The sequence below is a fragment of the Ursus arctos genome, unplaced genomic scaffold (assembly GCF_023065955.2).
Source record: "Ursus arctos isolate Adak ecotype North America unplaced genomic scaffold, UrsArc2.0 scaffold_26, whole genome shotgun sequence".
Classification (NCBI taxonomy): Eukaryota; Metazoa; Chordata; class Mammalia; order Carnivora; family Ursidae; genus Ursus; species Ursus arctos.
In genome coordinates this window covers 13,832,377-13,855,160 of record NW_026622941.1, presented here as the reverse complement: position 1 = coordinate 13,855,160, position 22,784 = coordinate 13,832,377, and the positions used below count along the sequence as shown (strand labels likewise).

The 22,784-nt window shown below is 43.9% G+C and overlaps 1 protein-coding gene across 2 annotated transcripts in view; it reads left to right on the top strand.

The window, feature by feature from the left end:
* The first annotated feature begins 6,236 nt into the window (after nt 1–6,236).
* The window catches only part of PLBD1 (phospholipase B domain containing 1), a 55,827-nt gene continuing 39,279 nt past the window's right edge, over nt 6,237–22,784 (top strand). The window contains exon 1 of one of the 2 annotated variants that reach the window (XM_026502375.4): nt 6,237–14,467. In XM_026502375.4, coding sequence (XP_026358160.2) covers nt 14,356–14,467 — 112 coding nt within the window. In that variant the 5' untranslated portion in view covers nt 6,237–14,355. Of the gene's footprint in view, nt 14,468–15,811; nt 16,078–22,784 lie in introns of those variants that run through there. The other variant, XM_044385217.3, reaches the window with a different exon arrangement.

Genomic DNA, 22,784 nt, shown 5'->3' with positions numbered 1-22,784 from the left:
ACAGCACCACCCAACTGAGAGGAAACCCTCAGTCCCTAGCTTGTCCCTGGGGAGGGAAGGAAAGGACTGGATGATACACCCCAAATTCTCACTTTGCTGAAGACTGCCCAAGGGACTGGTTTCTGTCGTACGTGAATTTGAGCACTGAGAGCAGAGGGCCCCAGACTGGGAGCCACTGAGAACAGAGGTAGCAGTTGGGACGAGCATGTACATGTTCGCTAAAGACAAAGAGAAAATTTCTAAAGCAGACTTACAAGAAATGCTGAAGGGAGTTCTGCAACTTGAAACAAAAGGATTCTAAATAGCAACACAAAAGTATATGAACCATAAAACTTGCTGGTAAAGGTAAATATAGAGAGAAATGCAGAATCCTGCAATACCGAGATGGTAGTGTATAAATCACGTTTAGTTCAAGGGTAGAAGTTAAAATACAAAAGTATAAAAAACTGCAACTATAAAAACTATAAAAATACATGAAGTGGATACACAATAAAAAAAGATATAAAATTTGACATCAATAACACAAAGTGTTTGGGGGAGAGACATAAAAGTAAAGAATCTTGTGACTGAAGTAAAATTTTATCAACTTTTATCAGTGTTAAAGTTATAGGAAGTTTTCTGTAAGCCCCATGGTAATTACAAAGAAAATACCTACAGAAAATACACAGAAGAGGGGCACCTGGGTGGCTCAATCGATTGAGCATTCGACGCTTGATTTCAGCTCTGGTCATGTTCTTGGGGTCATGGGATTGAGCCCCGTGTCAGGCTCTATGATGAGGGTTCTCTCTCTCCCTCTCCCTCTGCCTCTGCCCCTCCCCCTCCTCGTGCACACACTTTCTCTCTCTAAAAAAGAAAAAAAGAAAGAAAGAAAAAGAAAGAAAGAAAGAAAGAAAGGAAGGAAGGAAGGAAGGAAGGAAGGAAGGAAGAAAGAAAGAAAGAAAGAAAGAAAGAAAGAAAGAAAGAAAGAAAGAAAGAAAACACATAAAAGAAAGTGAGGAAATGAGAAAGCAATCAAAGCATGCTACTAAAAAAAATAATAATAATAAAAATCAATGAAGCACAAAGAAGACAGCAAGAGAGAAAGGAAGGGACAAAAGAACTACAAGACAGATATCAAACAATTAATAAAATGGCAATAGGAAGAACTTTTCTATCAGTAATTACTTTAAATGTAAATACATTAAACTCCCCGATCAAAATACATAGAATGGTTGAAAGGACAAAAAAAAATTTTTTTTGAGACCCAACTAGATGCTGTCTATAAGAAACTCATTTTAGATTTAAGGACAAACAGAGGCTGAAAGGAAGGGATGGAAAAGATACTGAACAAAATATGAGCAAACTAAATTCAAAAGCATAGTAAAAGTATCATGTCCATGATCAAGTGGGAGTTTTCCCCAGGATGCGAGTTCAGTGGAATATAAGCAAATCGATCAGTGTGACGCATCACATTAACAGGGCAAAGAAAAAATACCTCATCATCTCAATAGATGCAGAAAAGGCATTTGACAAAATTCAGCGCACTCTCATGATTAAAAACTTGCAACAAAGTAGAAATAGAAGGAAAGTACGTAGCAAAGGCTCTATGTGAAAAGCTCACAGCTAACATCTTATTCAACGATGAAAAACTGACACTCTTCCTCTAAGGTCAGGAACAAGACAAGGATGCCCACTCTGGCCACTTTTTTTTTTTTTTAAGATTTTATTTATTAGAGAGAGAGCGCGCATGAGCAGGGGGAGGAGCAGAAGGAGAGGGAGAGAATCTCAAGCAGACTCTGTGCTGAGCGTGAAGCCCGACGCAGGGCTTGATCTCACGACCCTGAGATCGTGACCTGAGCCGAAACCAAGTCGGTTGCTGAGCTGAGTCACCCAGGCGCCCCTAAGCTGCCTTTTAGATGTATTAATTGTATTTTCCATGGTGATATTGTAGAGGAGGAAAACCTTTTCCTTGGCCTTCTGAGGGTCCCTGCCAGAGTCTGAAAATTAAACTGAGAAAGACAGACTAACAGGAGAAAAGCAGACAAATTGTGTTGAATATGCCCATGGAAGTCTTCACAAGAGAATGAAGACCCAAAGAAGTGACCAGAACAGGAAGCCTGTATACCTATTGGACAAAGAAACAAGGAATTTGTGAAGAGTTGAGAAGACAAAGGGGTTTAGGACCAGGACTAGGTGGTCCTTATCTTTCTTAAATAAGAGTTAGTTTAACAAGGTTTGTTTGCAGATTCTTCTGGTGCTCTCTCCGGGCCGATAAAATGTGTCTCCAGTAAAAGACTTTATTTCCTGCCTTCACGCAGAAAAGGAGGCCCTTCTTCTGTGCTTATCGCTTCTTAATTGCCTTCAGCTCAAAATAATTTTTATCTCAAAGAGGCCTATTTTGGGGTAGTGTTCTGGTTTCCTTCAGTATATTTCAGTTTGTGTTTGGAATACAATAAAGTAAAAAAAACTAAATTGACACTGAAAAGATATTTTTCTACTGAGATTAGCTCCAATCTAAAGGTTAAATAGTTTAAATTCTAAAAAGGAATAGTCTTGCAACATCTGTGTGCACAGAATTTTACGGAAATTGGGAATAGAAAACCCCTTTTTTATATTTAAAAAAAAGGTAACGCTTATTAAGTGCTTCACCTGTACCAGTTAATTTCATAATTATATGGTATTAGGCATGCCGATAGGTTCTCTGGATGGCGGACATAGCACGGTGGCACTCGGACAGAAAGCAGAACTTTTGTTACTTTCAGCTCCAAACTAGAGAAGGCAGCCGCACAAGGCCACAGCAGTGTGTGCCTGGGACAGGGTCAGCGAGCGGAGCCAAAGGGCTGTTTTATGGCAGGTAGGGTGGTGTGAGCTAGGTTTTGTGATTTTCTAGGAATTGGGTATTTTGACTAATTCCAAGGACCCAAAGAAGAACAGGCCATCCCTGGGTGTTAGGCGCCTGGGGGTCTCTGGCGCTTGGGTCCTGGATACTGTAACCCAGGGGTGCTAGAGCCTGACAAGGGAAGTAATCGGGGCGGAGGCTTAGCAAACTACCTGCAAGAGGAAAGGAGTTTTTAGCTCTGACTTCAAAACTGGATCAAGAGAGCACTCGTGAAATATTATGTTACACAGATATCGTCAAATCACTTGAGCTCCTTGAACTCATGAAACACCTAGGAGGTAGGTAGTAGCATTATTACTCCCATTATACAGATGAGGAAACAAAGGCACAGAGATAAAGTTACTTGCAAAGTGATGGCAGGTAGTGAGAGGCAAAGTGAAGATTTGAAGCCATGTGATTTGGTTCTAGAAGCCACATACCTTAATCACTATGCTTCACCGACCAGAATAAGGCGGACAAGGTGGGAAGTGAACACAAGGGATGCCCTAGGCCATCCAATCCTGGGTCAATAAACAGTGTCGCGTGCAAAGCATAAGGGATAGAAAGACAAACCCATTTTCATCAGAGCATCACATTCTCTCCATGTGAAGCTAGTGAAGCGATGTGGTTGAAAGGAAGACCCGGGGACCAGTTTTGGAGATTAAAGAACAATCTTTCGGCTTTTACTTAGCTTACTGTTTATTTGGAAAGGCTTCGGGGAGTCTTTTTTTCAGAGTGTGGGGCATCTAAAGTCACCCTCCTGCTGGAGCCATCGAATTCCCATCATCCATACTGTCGGATAATCCACCCACGCTGGAATTCGATTCCATGCAACTCACGATTTGGGGCTACGCTGGGAGAAAACAAAATTCATTTAAGACTTGCTTTTGATTTCAAGGTTATTTAAGGAGCTTACACACACACACAAAACACCCATAAAATAGAAAATAAGAGCCAAAATTAGTGCTATAAAGAATAATTCCAGGAAGGAAAATTCAAAGCAGCTTCAGGATAGAGCTCATTCTTCCGTCTTGGACCCTCATACAACTCGTACCTGTGTGGCTCTTAGTATTAATCTGGCTTGCCCATCGCAGTAATTCGTGTACTTACCCAAATCCACTACCGGACAGTGAGTTCTTCCTCCGGGGGCAGTAGCCACTCACCTTCTAATGGAGGTTCTGACAGTATCTAGCATAGTGACTTATTTTTTGCTAAGCTCTCCAAAGTGTGTGTTGAACATAGCCGATTTGGGCATAGGGCTGAGCCTTAAAAGACAGATTGGTTTGGAAAGGAAGGGAGGAAAGGAATAAGCTAGGAGAACAAACTCATCAAAAATGGAGAGAAAGGGCAAGATATTTCAGACGCACAGTAGACCAGAAGAGGGTTCACCCAGGAGAGATGCAATGAGATAGAAAGGCATAGAGTCATATTGTGAAGACCAGTCTATGAAATTGGAACTTTCTTATATAGGCTGGTGGCTTTCAACAACACGGGCTAGGGGGAATTTGAATCTTCTGGGAAGTTTTTAAAATCCCAGTCCAGGGGCGCCTGGGTGGCACAGCGATTAAGCGTCTGCCTTCGGCTCAGGGCGTAATCCTGGAGTTCTGGGATTGAGCCCCACATCAGGCTCCTCCGCTATGAGCCTGCTTCTTCCTCTCCCACTCCCCCTGCTTGTGTTCTCTCTCTCGCTGGCTGTCTCTATCTCATAAATAAATTTAAAAAATAATAAAATAAAATAAAATAAAATAAAATAAAATAAAATCGCAGTCCAGAGAAGATGAGATTGATAAGGGGGCAGCATGAAGCAACCATGAGCATTTTGAAAATGCTTCCTAGATGATTTCCACACCCAACGGTTTGCTTTTGGCACCAAAGAGACTTTGAAAAAAGTGTAACAACGGATCCAAAAATAACATGAATGGAACTATTTAATCAATATGTTCATTTAAAGTGAGAAAGCTTGATCTAAAATATACTTTACGTTTCAAAGTATATAATAGCCAATGTAAAACTCTGGATTCTAGTTACAATCTATTTAGAGGATTTATTCAGTGAGGACACCTTCAAAGACCTTCACTTTTTTATATAAAATGAGATTTCCTATGGATATTTTAAAATAAAAATAAAATTTTTAACTGAGAAAACTATTATATTCTGGGCATAAAAATTTTCAAAAATACCGACATGTGGGGGAAAAAAATCACCCCAAATCCTACAATACAGAAACATCCATTATAATACACTCACATAATTCTTTCCTTTGCCTAGCCGGCTTCCCCTTCCCCACCCCATTTAAAAGTTGTGCCCATTTGGACATAGAACAGCTTACATACAAATATACATGCTGTGAAACAAATTCAGTTTTGGTTCAACTGGCAGTTGAGGCCCATCCTTCTCCCAGCCACACTTCTATTTCATTAAACTTGCAAAAGCAGGTCCCTTGTATTAAACTGTTTCATTTTTGGACTCTGCTCATAGCTGATGGTGGGGTTTTACCATATGGTGCATTTTATCTTCACAGTGTCCATGCAGTTTGGCCCTCCCTGGAGTTTTTACTTAGTGGAGGCCATGCCCACAAGGAAATCATTCTCTTCCCCTCTCCATGGCTCCTGCTGTCATGTGGGCATCAAAACAATGACCTAATGGCCCCAAGTCTCATAAACTCTTTGGAATGCGCTTTTTCTGCCTCTGTCTAAAGCCCCTTCTCTTCCAAGAGCTCAAATCAAGTTAACAAGGCAGGCATGTTATGGCGGCGACGCCATGCTTTTCTCCATCTCCCTTCTTCCTTCTTCCCACCCACTTTGCTTTCCCCCAAGTGCCCTCACGCAAACCGACTGCTCCAGTTTCCTTCCTCAGTACAAACCAACTCAGGCAGGTGGCTACCTACAGGCTCGTGCGTGCATCAGACACATCCAAACATGAATTCTGGTTTCGCTCAGCCAAAGATCCCACACTACCGAAGCGTAGTTAGGAAGATCGTTCCCTAGAAGATACACAGTAGGAGGATGGGCTCCGGGACTGTTAATAGATTGCCCCTGAGTCACTTGTTTTTCATAGCCGATTTTGAAAAGCATGACTCGTTATTCAAGAAGTTATCAGGATGTAGAAAATCATTGCTCAATTTATTTGGCAATAAAGATGGCCATTATGGTTTTTATGCAACTTTGCTTCTGTTAGGTAATTCTTGTTGACACAGTGTTCCAACCAAGTTGCTGTGGAGCAAGCGCTGAGCAGAAAAGCACCTACAAGGGCTTTAAATGGCGATCAGCCACAGCAAGGAACCAGCCTACCCCATGCTATGAAGCATGCAGCTTGAGAAATGCACCTGTGTCACGGGGCAGGAAGAGGAAGCAGAAAGAAAATGATGTGAAATGTTGGGGTTCGGGAGCAAACGGTCAAGAAAATTCTTGAGACGTCTTCGGTGCAAAAAAGGTGGTTTTATTAAAGCATGGGGATAGGATCCATGGGCAGAAAGAACTACCCTGGGGTTGTGAGGAGTGACTGATTATAGACTTCCAAGTTGGGAGGGGGTTAGGGATGCGTTAGTCTCTCATGAATTTGGAAGCAAGCTTTCCAGGACCTTGAGGGGCTAGCTGCTATTAGGATAAGGTCACGAACTACTGTCTAGTAAACCCCTCTCGATGGTTATATTCTGTCTTCCCCACTCTTCAGGCCTTAATTTTGACTTGTCAGTCAGTTGATGTTTATCAAAGTAGTTTTTTCAATAATGATTGATAAAAGTTCTATTTTCTAAGTCCTTGAAAATATGTTAACCTTAATGCATGAACTAAAATTAACACAGTGTAAAATGTCATGATCACAACCTTTTCTCTTTTCAAAAGCATGCAGATGATTCTCCGTGCAAAGTTAATCTGATTTTTAATGCTCCGTGGGTAACATCCCCTCCCCACCATAGAATGAGCATGTTTTGTTTTTGGTTTTGCTTCTGTACCAATTCAGAACCCACTATTTTCTTAGTAGGTGGTATGCAGTTACCCCCAGGGAGAAAAGCACTCTTTTTAAGAGAAAACTCTGATAAGCCTGAAATGCGGTCTAGCCTCAGGGGCAGTAGACTGATGGATTGAGGTTTGAGAGAATCTGTTTTAAGAGAAGGAACCCGCTGGCTGCTGAAAGAGGACCGGAAAAGGGTAGCCAGTGTTTAGGTATTGGAGGTAGCATGGAAAAGGAGATTCTGAAGATGAAATTGGAACTTTCTTATATAGGCTGGTGGCTTTCAACAACACAGGCTAGGGGGAATTTGAATCTTCTGGGAAGTTTTTAAAATCGCAGTCCAGAGAAGATGAGATTGATAAGGGGGCAGCATGAAGCAACCATGAGCATTTTGAAAATGCTTCCTAGATGATTTCCACACCCAACGGTTTGCTTTTGGCACCAAAGAGACTTTGAAAAAAGTGTAACAACGGATCCAAAAATAACACGAATGGAACTATTTAATCAATATGTTCATTTAAAGTGAGAAAGCTTGATCTAAAATATACTTTATGTTTCAAAGTATACACTTTGGAAGTGTCTTTAAAAAGAGAGAGAGAGAGAGAGAGAGAGACAACAACTCCAAAATGGAGTCACTTGTGCTAAGTCCCACATCAGTAAGCCACAACTTAATATCTAACATAACTGTGGTTTCTCCAGAGAGGATGGTTTTTCACCAGTCAACCTGGAATTACCAGGTCAGTACTAGTTAGGCAATCCCCACTTCTCCTCCCTTTAAGAGGGCAACTTTCCTGAAACAATGCACTCTATGCAGGAATAATTTCCTTTTCCCATCTCCTTTCCGCCTTTAAAAAACCTTTCCCTTTCTACAGCTCAGTGGAGCTCTTCTCTATTTGCTAGATGGGATGCTGCTCAGTTCGTGAATTGTTGAATGAAGTCAGTTTGATCTTTAAATTTCCTCAGTTGAATTTTTATTACTTAACAGAAGCCAGTGAACAGCAGACAGCATGTGTTTCTCAACAGAGAGAGTATTCAAATTTCTCTTGGCGCCATTCCCTCAGAACTCCCTTCTCAGCCTACAGTTGCCTGGAAAATTAATATGCACAATTTATAACTCAATTTTCCGTATCCAGGAGATGCGGATCTAGTTTACTCAGCTAGACTGAAATGGCATCTTTCCCTAGTAACATTTTCTGGAGTTTTGACCTGGGTTAATAATGCTCATTGCTGGCCATGCTGTCTAAAATTTTCTTCTTACTGTCTTCGTTTAAAAATATCAGTAGTGGGGCGCCTGGGTGGCACAGCGGTTAAAGCGTCTGCCTTCGGCTCAGGGTGTGATCCCGGCGTTCCGGGTTCGAGCCCCACGTCAGGCTCCTCCGCTATGAGCCTGCTTCTTCCTCTCCCACTCCCCCTGCTTGTGTTCCCTCTCTCGCTGGCTGTCTCTATCTCTGTCGAATAAATAAATAAAAAAATAAAAAAAAAATCTTTAAAAATATCAGTAGCAGCCAGATTTATCAAACATTGATCAAGCATTTTTCATTTATTCATTGTTCACATACCCATCAGGTTTAAAGTCTTTCTTATAACCTAAAAGAAAAGGAGGGACATTTATCACAGAACTATTTCCCATCTACAGTCAAGGTTAGGTGCCACTAAGAAATGGTTCTGTTTGGGGGCGCCTGGGTGGCACAGCGGTTAAGCGTCTGCCTTCGGCTCAGGGCGTGATCCCGGCGTTTTGGGATCGAGCCCCACATCGGGCTCCTCCACTAGGAGCCTGCTTCTTCCTCTCCCACTCCCCCTGCTTGTGTTCCCCCTCTCGCTGGCTGTCTCTATCTCTGTCGAATAAATAAATAAAATCTTTAAAAAAAAAAAAAGAAAGAAATGGTTCTGTTTGGAATTGTTTTTATTTAGCATTTGTACTTCTGTCTGTAGAACGAAGATGATGCTAAAATATTAACAGTAGAGAAAAAACTGAATAGAGGAAGCCGGGGGTAGCTACTCCAGGATGTGGCCACTTAATTTAGGAAAGAGACAGAAAAAGAGACAGAAAAAAAAAAAAGAGAGAGAGAGAGACAGATATGTTTAGAAATATTTTGAAAAAAGAGCTATCAGGCACCAAATTATATCCTTATACAATGCAGAAAATGCCCTGCACCCTGACTTTTTCAGCCCCTTTGGAGGGAAAAGGGGGGATACAATGCCTATCAGCAGGGTAAAAAGTTCGTGTTTGTCATCTGTACAAAAAATAATAACAATAAGCCACTGAATCAGCGTTCAACTTGTACAGAAACTTCTCTCTTAATCTCTCATCGCCGGCTGCAGTAAACTATTCCCGATGTCCATCTCACCCGCACGCTCTGACCCTAGAGCTAAGACAGGGGAGTGACTTTACAATCTCTGACCAGTGACAGCCCCTCTTTTGTGTACCCCATTTACAAGACACTTGCAGTCTGGAAATTATAATGGGTGGCAGCTTAAATAAAGGGCAGGCAAGCGAGTAGAAGAAAGGGTGGGCAAACAGTACGGAAGTGTGTTCTACGCTTCTAGAAAATGAACTCTACAGGCATCAAGCCCAACGCCAGGATTTCTGGGGAACAGCTACCCTTTCTTTGGTTCTCTAACAATTTAAACTCTATATTCTGACCCCTATAGACCGAATAGTAAGTTTAACTACCAAAACAACCTACATACCATGATGGAGGGAAGGAATACCAAAGAAAAGAAGAATTACAGACATAAATATATGGAATAGTCGGATAGTAGGCTAAAACATTACCCTACACATTTTTCTTCTGAGACACTGTTTAATCTAGTAAATCTTCCATCACTCTATTTATTCCAAGAATCTAAGGCTTATTGCTCAAGGGAGGAAAAATGAAACTATTGAAAGATCAAAGAGTAAATGTGTGGCTTTTGAGGTCCCAAGCAGACATAGACCATAGTCTTCAAAGCCGAAAAATTGTAAGATCTATGCGTCTGGGAGAGGAAAATATTTTAAAATATTCAAAAACTTGGTTTGGAAAATTGAAAGACACAGATTGAAATAAAAGGGCAACCGGCATATTCAAGAACAACAAATTGGAATAAAAACTGTAATAATGTTGAATTAGTTCCTATCCAAAGAAGTAAAAAGTCTGAGGAGGTGATAAGAGAAACACATAGTGGCTTGATGCAACGGCCAACACCACCCTTCCGCCAGGGGCTGAGTCGCCTATTTGATGGGTGGGGCAGTGTGTGGAAATATTTGGTAATAGAAACTCAAGACAGGTCTAGAATTACCAGAGCAGAGGAGACGATGTTTAAACTTTCCAGAACATGGCTCCTGATCTTGCAAACCTTGTAATGGAGTTATGTGTCCCCACTTGGCACCTGAGATGTGCAGTAGCAACGGCTGGGAGAAGGGTCTGGAGCGGTGAACCCACGGATGGGCTCCCTGATTGACACACTAGACTAGAGTATCTGTGAGTCCCTACTGCCACACCCCAGGGATCAGAGAGACAGGAGAATGAACCAAAGGACCCAATGGAATCCAGGTCTGGATGGAGAGGTTGCCAGTGGTATCAGAAACAGCTAGCTGCCTACTAAAAATCTTGTTTCCCTACAGAGAGGTGATATTCCAGCCACTGACCGCATTTCCCAGCATCTCTGGCATACAGGTATGGCAATATGTCCAGATATTGCCAATGGAATATGAGCAAACGTGATTAAATCAGGAGTGTGTTCTCCATAATTTTTCCCTTTCTTCTGGCTGGAAGAAAAGACTCCAAGGTCCTAGGGTCCTGGTTTCTGCATCCAGTTTGTCAATCGTAATGAACTCACAAGGCATACCTAGAATATATTAAATATTCACAGGAAACAGTAATATCAGTAGAATACACCATAATGAACTTTGAAGGGTGTATTTGGGATATCATAGATTTTTGAATAAAACATAGTGCTGTCCTAGGACATTGAGCAAACTACTATTGTTAAACTGTTTGGCCCTAACTACTAAATAAAAGGAATCATTAGATATTTGTTTTGGTCTGCAGACCCAAGAATAGATTACTAAGACTCTTAGGACACTACGAACCAAGAAAGTTTGGGAACCTCTGCTTTAGGGAATGGTGGAACCACAAGATGAAAGGATGTTGGGTTTCTTTTTTTTTTTAATAATAATATTTTTTATTATATTATGTTAGTCACCATACAGTACATCCCTGGTTTTTGATGTAAAGTTCGATTCATTAGTTGCGTATAACACCCAGTGCACCATGCAATACGTGCCCTCCTTACTACCCATCACCAGCCTGTCCCCTTCCCCCACCCCCCTCCCCTCTGAAGCCCTCAGTTTGTTTCTCAGAGTCCATAGTCTCTCATGGGTTTCTAAATTTCTAAATGAAGGAAAGCTATGTACATACTACGAACTCCCACATCGAATGGGGATATGAGCCAGACATCAACTTCTGTTGTATTAACCCACTGAACTTTTGGAGTTTGTCATAGTAGCTAGTATTACCCTCACTAACACACAGAGTACTTAAGAATCTAGACCCAAGGCCAAGAACCACAGATAAAGGACCAGAGGAGATAAACCACATGTCAGTAGAGACCACCAAGCCAAGAGGATGACTCACAGAGTAGATGCCTCTTATCCAGTACCAGGTCAATACATAAGCCCCCTGAAACCAAGATCAATGTCAAGGAAATGGGGGAAGGATGTGGAGAAGGCGAAGGATACTAAGGACTTAGCCCAAATGAGACTGAGTAGCCTAAAATTTGACATCCTAAAATCTCTACCATCAGTGGATAAGTGTTTGAATGCTAAGCATACCTTTTGAAAAAGAAATAAATTTACATTATGTACATTTCATTCTGGAACTATAACATTTTGTTGTTTTTTTTTAATAATGATTTTTTATTATGTTATGTTAGTCACCATACAGTATATCCTTTGTTTTTGATGTAATGTTCCATGATTCATTATTTGCATATAACACCCAGGGCACCATGCAATACGTGCCCTCCTTACTACCCATCACTGGCCTATCCCAGTCCCCCACCCCCCTCCCCTCTGAACTATAACATTTTGAATCCATATGTATGTTACAGCAAGGAAAGAAATACAGAGGTCACCGTCTCTGTTTCTATAACTGGTCACCCAGCTATAGCCTGGGACCAACATCTCAGCTTGTTGGGATTCTATGTCTACTGGGGTGAAGAGCCTTAGTCCCTGGTGGTGCTCCCAGGTGAGGGGACAGCACATTCATCAATCACTTCGGTAGGACATGGTGAGACCAGGAACTCCCCCCGAGCTCTTTCTACCACTCCCTCCTATTACTGCGTAGCTGTATTTCCATTCCATTTTCAGGCTCAATCACTCTAACCAGCACTATAATCCTACTCATGCCTCTTTTTCTTCCCCCCAAAGAAACCCAGTGAAGACCAGGCAGCATTTTCAAATTCCAATTCAATGAAACTACTATTGTGCCTCTTGGTGAAAACATGCCTCTTCCCTTCCTCATGGAAACTTCTAAATCCGTGGAGTCCAGATCCATGAAAAAGTAGTACCAGGAATAAGGTAAAGGATGATAAGTAGCCCCAAACCACTCATGTCCACTGGAAAAGTGGTAAAACCATTTCATAGTTCACATCTTCTGTGGTCCTCCTCCCCTCAGCTTTGGTGTGAGTTCTGCAGCTCATTTCCCTCCCAGATATGCAAACCCCACCAATTTAAAGAAGGTAAGATGTATCATCATCCAATCCAGTGATTCTGAAATGAGGACAATTTTGCCCCTTAGGGGAACATTTGGTAGTAGTGTCTGAAGTCATTTGAAATAGTCACAACTTGGAGGGAGGGGTGATAACTGGCATTTAGTGGATACTGGCAAACGGATGCAGAGGGCAACCCCCCACAGCAAAGAATTGTATGGTCCAAAACGTCCCAATGCTGAGAGTGAGAAACCCTGATGGAATTAATTCGCTTATTTGCATAATTCGCTTCCCCACTAGAATGCAAGCTTTGTGAGGGCCGGGGCTTGGTCCATCTTGTCTGTTACTCCATGTCTGGCACATGGAAGTCAACAAATATTTGGTGACTACATGAGAGATGAATGAGCGCCTCCCAGCTCACATCAGGTATTTATACATATATGCTCACATCCAAACACTCGGCTCCGTGGAATGGAAGGGCTGCTGATGGTAGAAGGTAGCATGAATTTAATATCTGGGATGGCCCAACTTCTTCGTGCGTCCTAATGTAGCTCTCTTCCCAACATGGCACAAAATGCCCATATTTTCCCTCACTTTAATTTTCTAACTTGAAGAAAAATGTGCAGTTTTTACAATGTCCTCAGTTCCTTCATTCACATAATGAATGTGCTGTCACCAAGCAAAAGGATGACTTAGGACTTGTGTTCAACAATTTGCACAGAGATTTGATGTACTTGTTCTAGACCTTTTCTAACAATTATAAATCTATTTCCGCCTCTAGGAAAAGTGTTTCTCATCCTCCCTTCCCATCTGCCCTTGACACCGCAGTTAAGCTTAGAAGAAAGACCAGGAGAGAAGAGTGGGGTGCCTGGCCCCCCAGCTCTGTAGGAGTGGCTTGTCCCGTCCCGGGTTCCCACACTGTACCTTCACCATAGCTCTAGGACAGCACTAATGGCACCTTCGGAGCGCCTGTTTATTTATCTGGCTTTGTCCCTCTTGCCTGCGGTAGGTCATGATCTTGATGGTCTTCATACCCCTGGCAGCTGGCACACAAGATGGGCTCCATAAATGCTTATTGAAAAAATAAAATGCCTTCTGCCAACTTCACAATGTCACCTAGGGCACCCTTTGCCAACTTCACAATGTCACCCAAGGCATAGTTTTGCTTACTTCACAATGTCAACCTACCCAGCACAGAAATGGGGACTTCCCAGCGGCTCAGAAATAGATCTAGTTTCAGCCCCGTCTGAATCACAGTCTAGTGGGGGCTCCAGCCAATGACGAGAAAAGCAAAGGATCGAAAGTCGGGCTACAGCAAATGCCTTGAGGTTAGACAGCCCGCGATGGAGGAGCAGTAGTCACTGAGGGCCAAGGGACCCGTGAAGACCCCTGCAGAATGGCCAAGAACCAGAGCTGCGTGTAGAGGGGGGCATGCATGCCACACCACTGCTCAGCCTGCCGCTACAGACGAGGGGCCCAGTGGCCGACCCTGGCGACAGAGGCTAGCAGTGTTGACGTGAACGGGTCGGTTCAAGCCCGGGGCCGCCACACCGCCCGACGCGCGCAGAGAAAGTGGCACGTACGCTCGCCAGATCCCAGGAGTGCGGCTGGGGCACTTTCTCAGCCCAGCCCACACGGTGCCCGAGGGTCAGGAAGGACCCGCCTTTCCCGGCGGCGCGAAGGTTGTTCCCAAGGCCACGTGAGGCTTCCTCGCCCCTAAAAGCCCCAAACCGGCAGGGCTAATGGAAGAGTAAGGCCGCCCCGACCTCGGAGACACGGCGCCCGGCTGCCGGCTCTAGAGCCGCTCCAGCAACAGCTGCGTCGTCCAGCCCCGGGGAGGTCGCGGCCGCCCGGCCATGTCCCGCCGCAGCCCGGCCGGGCGCCTCCCGCTGCCCGCGCCGCCCTCCCCGCCGCCGCTGCTGCCGCTGCTGCTCCTGTTGGCCGCCGCCGTGCCGCCGAGCCTGGCAGGTGAGCCGTGCGCGCCCGCCGGACCCGGGAGGGGGAGTCCGGAGAGCCGGGGCCCTGGGCGCCCGCCCGGCCCCGCGCCGCGCCCGCCGCCGCTCCGTGCGCTCCCGCCCGCGCGCCGGCTCGACCGAGTTGACCGCCGGCGGGTGGCGGGGTTCTGGGGGCCGCGGCGGGCCGCGCTTCGGCGGGGGAGACTGACCCGGCTCGCTCCCGCGCCGCCGTCGCTCAGGGACGGGCCCGGGGAGGGCAGGGGCTGCGCGTCTGCGAACTTCCGAAGTGCGGGCGGGGATTGTTGGCGAAGGGGTCAGTGCGCTCCGGCGCGACTCGCGGCTTGCGGAGCCTCGACTGGTCCTAAAAGCGCAGCCAGAGGACGTCTAAATATATTTATTCACATCATAGAGGTATGATTCCGGGCTGTCAAGTTTGTTTGTTTTTTTTTTTTTAATTCCTTAACTGCCAATGACTTTGGCTTAAAAGAAGTGCAGCCTGGTATTGTCGGCTTGCTATGGGCCAGGCAGCGCGCTAAAGGGCTTTTCACACAATGCTTGCTCTGACCCTAAATAGGATTGCTATCCCCATTCTACAGAACATTTGAAATTGAGACAAATTCAGGAGCTTGGGGTAAGATACACCGCAAGTGGAGGCAGAGCTGAATTGCCAAACGGTATTTACTTAACTACTCCCCTCTTCGTAAATGAGGTTTTATCCCTAACAAAAAAATAAAGAAAGAAAAATAATAAAAATCAATCAATCAATCAATCAATCCCGGATTTGTCGGTTTTCTTCCCAATGGATAAGACCAAGATAAACCAAAGAAACTTGAAAGACTTCAACAGTAATGTTAAGAGAGGACTACGTTTGTTTTACTTCCTAAGCCCTTTTCTGTGCTGACCTTGTGCAAGAATAGGGTGGGGTTCGGGAGAGGGAACCCCTTCACAAACGAGTGTACTGATTCTTACCACACCACCTTCCATCAAGGAGTGACCGCGATTCGCAGATTTCAGGGCCTGCTTTTGCAACTTGCCCGCTTACCACTCTTCAATCTTTCCGGTCTTTTAAACTGCCTGGGCCTCTGGGATCAGAAGCATGAGCACCCCTAACCTCCTGCGTCCTGATCTACCTGCACCTTCTGTTCCAGGCCTGCACTGTGGAGGGGGCTTCCGGCCACCCTTTTAGCCCAGGGAGCCTGCTCCGTCAGACATACCTGGGACAAGGCTAGGAACTGCTGCAGAAATAAAATGGCTTTTTGTGTCTGGAATGTTGAGTGAAACCCTTCTAACTTCCCTGCTCTTTTGGATTGTGTGGATTGTTTTAAATGTTCCTTAGATGGAGGGGACAGCCTGAGGAGTGAGGTGGAGATACTGTTTTTCTGAAGGTGAGGCACTGTTTATTCAAGAAGAGAACACCTGGCAAGAAACAGCTGCTTAAACAGAGTTCCCCAGATAATCAGCTGACGCCAGGCCAGTCTGGTCAGGAGTCAAGGCAAAGACTGAGGGCACGTCTGTGGCCGGTGATCCTGACAGCACTGGGCCTGGCAATCCAGAAAAGACTTCTTATCATGGCCTTGAGGAACAGCTAGCTGGTGAAGCCCACGCCGACTGTTGCAAACAGATGTGAGCTCTGTTTCTTTTCTTCCACCCATAGTAACCTGTTTTCCAGTGCAACTTTTGGCTCTTTGTTTTACCCTTCTGCGAGACTGCCAACAACATGTGGGCACAGAAGAGGGCCTTTGATACCGCTTGCTTGTCGTGTTTTCTCTGAAGTGCCCAGCTCAGTACTCTGAATTTACTGAGTACCCAACACACACTCACGGGATTGCGTTTTCATCTCCCTGGAATGATCTTTCTATCTACCAATGTGCACCTATAAATCCAAAGACAACTTCTTTAATTTTTAAAGGTTACTTTGCAGTTTCACTACTCCAGAAATATTGGCCAACAATTGCACATTCTTCTTAGCCTATCTTTCAAACTAGTATACACTTCAGACATAATCAGCCTTCCACACTGAAAAGTCCCATATTTGTTTTTAGGATGTCTTCTATGATTTTTCTTGGTGAAGTCACATCACTAGGGAAAGAGACGGGTCGGTTACCCAGAGACTTATAAGGTGCCATGTGCCTTGGTAAAACTGGTTCCAAATCTGGCCCCTGGACTTGCAGGGCTAGATTCTAGAAATGCTTTCTTTCCCGTGCTCCAGAGCCAATCAGATACAAAGAAGCTGATTCACCCTGATAGACACAGAAGTCTATTCACCAAAACACCAATAATGAATTTTTAGCAGACTGGACGTTTGCATAGCCTGCCCCAGCCACTAGAGAGGTAGTATGAATTCCAGAAACAGAAAGCATGGGGCCAGCCTGCCTGTGTGTGAATCCTGGCGCCAGGATTTATAGTGTGACCGCCAGCCAGTTATCTACTCTCTCTACACCTCAGTTCCCTCATCTGTAACGTGGGCATTGTAGTAACTGCTTCCTGAGGCGGTTGTGTGGAGCAGGGCCTCACATACAGTAAGGGCTGTATAATTGCGTGACCGTTATTATTGGCCACTGGAGTTGCTTTTTCTCTGGAAAGACAGAACAGATCTTTGGATAAGGCAATCGGGACTACAGATGATAATCTATGTGCTGTGCTGAAATAACTTGGTATAAAAGCAGGATTTTCCCTTAGTCCTGGCCCAGCGTTGCTGGGATTTGGGATTCCCCAGGTGCTTCGGGAAACAGCGAGCAGTACCCTAGGTCGCTTTCCTGAGTTATGACTGATTGATTGAAATCACTTGATTTTTCCTAAGCGCAATTTTATCAGTCATGTCTGCTTTAGAATTTCCCAACTCTTCTCAGACTTTCTGAGCCCCACTAAATCTTCCGACAGCGCGTCCGCATTGTCTTAAGTGTTTCAGACCCAAAAGAAGTTGGTGCTGTCTGTAAACCCGAATATTCTCTCGTGCTCTCCCTCTATCGGTTTGTTTATAAAAATGTATACATTCAGCTTTAGTGTTAAAATTTGTTTCCTAGTCCTTCTGGAAATGGGAATCTGATGGCAAAGATCAAAATCCTTCTCCAGAAGAAAATTTTAAAAGATCCTCCTTCAGTCTTTAAATTGAGGTAGAACATTTAAAAAAAAAAACTTTTCATAATAGGTAAACTGCAAGTCACGTGAACTTCAGCTTGGGACTTCTGACATGCAGAACAGAAATTATTGTTTTCACACTTTCTTAGGCATTCTTTTTATTTTTGTCACCTGTTATCTTTTGGTTTTTTTTAAATTCTAAATTATCAGGCATCAACTATTGAGATAACAAAATAGGTAGCAGCACCAAAAATGGAATGAAACTCAAAGGATTTATTTTGTTCAACATTTTAAGTTTTTTAAAATGCATTTAAAATGCTTTTTTTTTTCCCCCAATGGAGTAAGTTCCCTACAACTTGTATTTCACAGTCACTTGAAAATTGTACTTTAAGATCTGGCTAGAAAATTTATTAATGTTTTTATGTTGTTTCTTTGCACTACTGCAAAACAGGAACTTAATGGGGTAGAAGATGAAACTAAGAGAGGTAGTGAAAATATGAAGAAACTGTAATCTACAACTTGAAACTGTCTGCACGAACAACAAATATCATGTTACAATCTTCCAATAGGAAATTGTGAAAGGCTCTTGATTCAGAGCTTGCTCTGAAATGTGTCAGTGAGCCTTGCAAATGAGTGACCATCCCTTCACCTGAAGTACGGGCGAGTTACTCAAACCAGCATTTGCAAACCCAAGATACCAAAATTTGAACCCACAATCAGAAATCAAGAATGAATATGCAGAGACTCGATACCGATCTGCCTCCTTCCCAGCTGGTGGGACAGTTTGGGATGTAGGCAAGAAAACACTGTTCGGCCCAATGGAGTCGATACAATGAAAGAACAGATGTCACCCCCTGATTCTCAAGGAGCTTATAATTAAATTTTCGAACCACACTACATACAAATACATCTAACAGAGTGTGACGTAGGTGAGGAGGGGCTAAGAGCGCCGGATCAGAACAGGGCAAAGCTGATAGGACTTTCTGCAAGAACTTGCAGGGCTAGACTGATTGAAGCTAGCCGTGCAGACTGAATAGTTCGTTCCGAGAGGATAAAAGAAAGGGTTCATTCCACATCCGAGCAAATCTCTGGCATTTTTCTGTATTACTGTTATGTTTCTTTGACACAACTTTTTTAAAGCGGTATCCCTTTCTTTTTTTTTTTTTTTTTTTAATTTTATTTATTTACTTGACAGAGAGAGAGAGAGAGAGAGCCAGCGAGAGAGGGAACACAAGCAGGGGGAGTGGGAAAGGAAGAAGCAGGCTCACAGCGGAGGAGCCTGATGTGGGGCTCGATCCCAGAACGCTGGGATCACGCCCTGAGCTGAAGGCAGATGCTTAACCGCTGTGCCACCCAGGCGCCCCTAAAGCGGTATCCCTTTCTATTTAGCTAATATCTTGGGCCCAGTCGGCCTCCCACCTCACCTCCTCCCCCTGCCGTCTCTCCTGGCTTCAGCCACTGTAACGTGAGCTGACTCACCCTAGCCACCCTGCAGGGATGCCTTGCTTTCTACCTCACAGCTTCTCGGGCATCATTAACCACTTAGCGCTGGAGCGCCTGCAAGCCTGGGCAGAGGCAACTTTTGACCCACGCAGGATGGGTGCAGGTAGTTAAATACTCCCCCTCCATCCCCGGGATGGGGTCCTGGGCGGGGGCTTATCTCCACCCTTGATTGGACCATCTCAGATTGCACCTTTGAATTAGCTTTCCCTCCTTCCCTGTTTCAGTTTCCCCATCCCCCATCCCTGATCCCAGAATGAGCCCCCTTTCAGCAGGAGTCCTAGGCTCTGATTTCTGTTGCGAGTGGGAGCTGGAACCCTTAGAATGTTGCTGCCTGGAGGTTGTTTCTCATGAATCAGTGATTTTCTTAGTGACTCTGTTGAAAAGTCCAAGCACATCTAAAAACCAGATATCAATTTACTGAGTCCTTCCAAAGAAGGGAAGTAAATAGAATGCCAAGGTACACCAACAGATACGGAGAGCTTTCGTTCGATGGGCGTAAAAGAGAAAAGCAGTTCAAGGACCGAGATCAGAGAAGTGTCAGCTAAACTCAAACTGAATAGATTAAGTTGCAGTCTTAATTTATAAAATATTTTCTCTCACATATTCTGCGTCTGCCCTCTCATGCTTCTTCCTCTTTTTCTCTATCTAATTTACTGAATATATTAGATAAAATTGCATTGCTCCAGGCTAAAAACCACTTACTCTATCATGAATAAAATGCCTGGAAAAAATAGGTTCCAAATATGAGAGAGAGTGATTTAGGCCACTTACGACTATTTTACAGATTCTAAGACAGGGTTAGGATTTTTTTTTTTTTCCAACTGAAAGCAACTCATAGAAAATATTAGAATACACAAGTAAATAAATTTAATTTGGTGTTTGGGTTTTTATGTTGAGAGAAATATAAAAATGAGGAAGCGTCTTCCATCTTTATCTACCCAAGAAAAGCACTCTGTTTTCATAAAGTAACGTTCCCATTCGTTCAACTTGATATTTATCAAGTGTGTTGATTTTGAAGATGTCGCCGTTAGAGACTTTTAAATCTCATTTCCCTTTTCTCAAGTCTAGGGGGGATCACATGGCATCAGCCCCTTGGGTGTCTGAACAATCCCCTAAGCCCCTTCCCTGAGCTTGAAGACATAATGACTTGAGTTATGTTAGATCAACTGTGAAAGTTCTGATAAACTTCACTTTCATTAGAACACATACAACTAAACTTGACTCAACCCAGAAACAGCGCTGTGCTGGGACGGCGCTCCCGGGAAACAGCGGTAAGCAGGACCCGCTCTGCCTTCACGGCGTGTTTATAAAGCTAGGGTGGGATTCGAAGTATGTGATCTTGTCCTGCCGTTTTGCAGGTATCCTTTCCACAACATCTGCTTCCCAACATGGAGATGTTTTGTTAAGAAAAATAGAAAAGTAAAATGGCTTACATTATTAAAGGATTTAAGAAAATCGGAAAGTAGTAGGGTAGCAGGAAATCCAGAAAGAGTCGATGCAGTGGAGAAAACATTGAGGGAGAGAGAGCATAAGTTAGGGGTGAAGTAAGAAATGCAGGTGTTGGCTTAATTCGCAAAGCACTTGCTCAGTTGGTAAGTTTGTTAGCAGTAATTTTTATCATTGAATTCTTTTTTTAATAATATTTTTTATTATATTATGTTAGTCACCATACAGTACATCGCTGATTTTTGATGTAAAGTTCAATGATTCATTACTTGCATAAAACACCCAGGGTTCCATGCAATACGTGCCCTCCTTACTACCCATCACTGGCCTATCCCAGTCCCCCACCCCCCTCCCCTCTGAAGCCCTCCGTTTGTTTCCCAGAGTCCATGGTCTGTCATGGTTCATCTTCTAAGGGAAAAGGTTTTTTTTTTAATGCCTGGAGGCACATGAGTGTCAAAAAAGCACCGATTTGCAGACGTGTATTATTTGTGGTCAGGAAATTACATAATGCCAGCAACAGTGAAAACACAGTCCTTGATTGCTTGGGTGGAGAGCAAGCCAAGGTTTATGGCAAAAGGGGCCATTGAAAGGGAAGATGAAGTGAGGGAAGGCTACGGTGTTCAATGAGAAATGCCAAGATTTTGGAGAAGGGAACAAAGCTAAAATTGTGCCGCGTGGATAGAACTGAAAGCGAAGAGCCCGACAAGGCAGGTTCACCTTCCTTCTTCCCTTCACCGTTTCTGCTTGTGACCCTGCCCCCCGCCCCCACTTGCTGTAGCAGTTTGCAGCTGCTGTGTTTCTGGTCAGCCGTGCTTTCTTCCTTTCCCTACAAGACTGGCTGGAGGGGAGGGTGGAAGAGAATGTGTGCGGAAAGCTGGGGAAAGTCTGAGGCCATGCCACTGTTATCCAAAATCAATTTGGAAAACACATTTATTGCATTTGGAAGAAGGGAAGTTTCTGCGGATGCTACCCACAGTTGTCAAACTGTGGCCAGTTGGCTTTATTAACAATTAGACTATTATTTGTCGCTGGAAGTCTGTTAAAGTATTTTGAACCTACCTCTGTTTATGAACGTCATTATTCCCACGTAGCCATTTTTAAAGAAAGCCCACCAGTATGGTCATGACTTTACTCAGAAGTAAATGGACTTTCCTGCTCAGGATCATTCCTTAAGGGCCATAATCAGCTTTAGCCTCTAAGCCTGACCAAATCCCAGCTAATCACCCAGCCCCCTCGGGACAAGGTGCTATGATACTCTAGTATTTGAAGATTATACCTTCAGCACTTATTTGATTGACAATCTTTGCATCAAAATAAAATAAAATGTTGAGTCAATTTTTGATGTTGACAACAGATAACCATATATAAACATTTAATCTGAACCTTCTGGTATCTTAACCACTGAAAACACAGTATGTCCAAAATTAAACTCATATTCCCTTCCAGGTCTTTACCCCATCTGCTCCCTCTCTCAGTGAATGATACAACAACATCCATCCATGGAGTCTCAGTCTAGAACCTGAGAGTCGTTCTGGCCTCTTCCCAGCTCTTTGCTGACCTGAATGCAAAGTTGGTCTTTAACCTGAGCAGCTGTGCCGTAGTTTCTTAGGCCAAGAAGCAAATGCATCACATACCATTTCGCTTCTCCATTTCTTTCTTCCTAAGTCTCCCTTCCTTTCACAAATACTTCCTGAGTATCTGTGACAGGCTAGGCACAATAGCAGTGCTGAGTCTTTGGCCTCCAGGAGCTCATAGGCTAGGAGCGGCTGAAGACGTGTGAGTTACAGTACAATGTGATAGGCCCAAAGAAGACGGACCTACAAGCAAGTTACATGGAGCTTGTAGAGCAAGTCAGCCCCCACAAAGGGGGGTGCTGCTTCCTGAGTCTTAAGTAGCACTTTCAAGATTGCCCCGTGGTTAACAAGAGAGAAACTCTGGGGCAGAGGAAATGGCATATACAAAGTCAGAGGGGTTGGACCAGCTCATGGCAGGTTGGACAGTGGTATATAATGGCTTCCGGGTCACTAAGTGCATGGGGTGGTGGATGAAGCTGCATGGGGTGGGCAGAAAGCAGATCACGAAGGCCAAGAGTGTAAGCTGCAGAATTTGACTTCTAGGAAATGGAAATCATTGACGATTTTGACAGGCAAGTAAACAAATTGGATTTGCATTTTAGAAAGGTCACTCTGGCAGAGTATGAAGAATGAGTTACAGGTCAGAGGAACCTTGAAAAAGGCCTTTCTTATAGTTAAGGCTAGCTGTGATACCTGAAGTAGCAGAGAAAGGTAGAGCTGCGGAGGTAG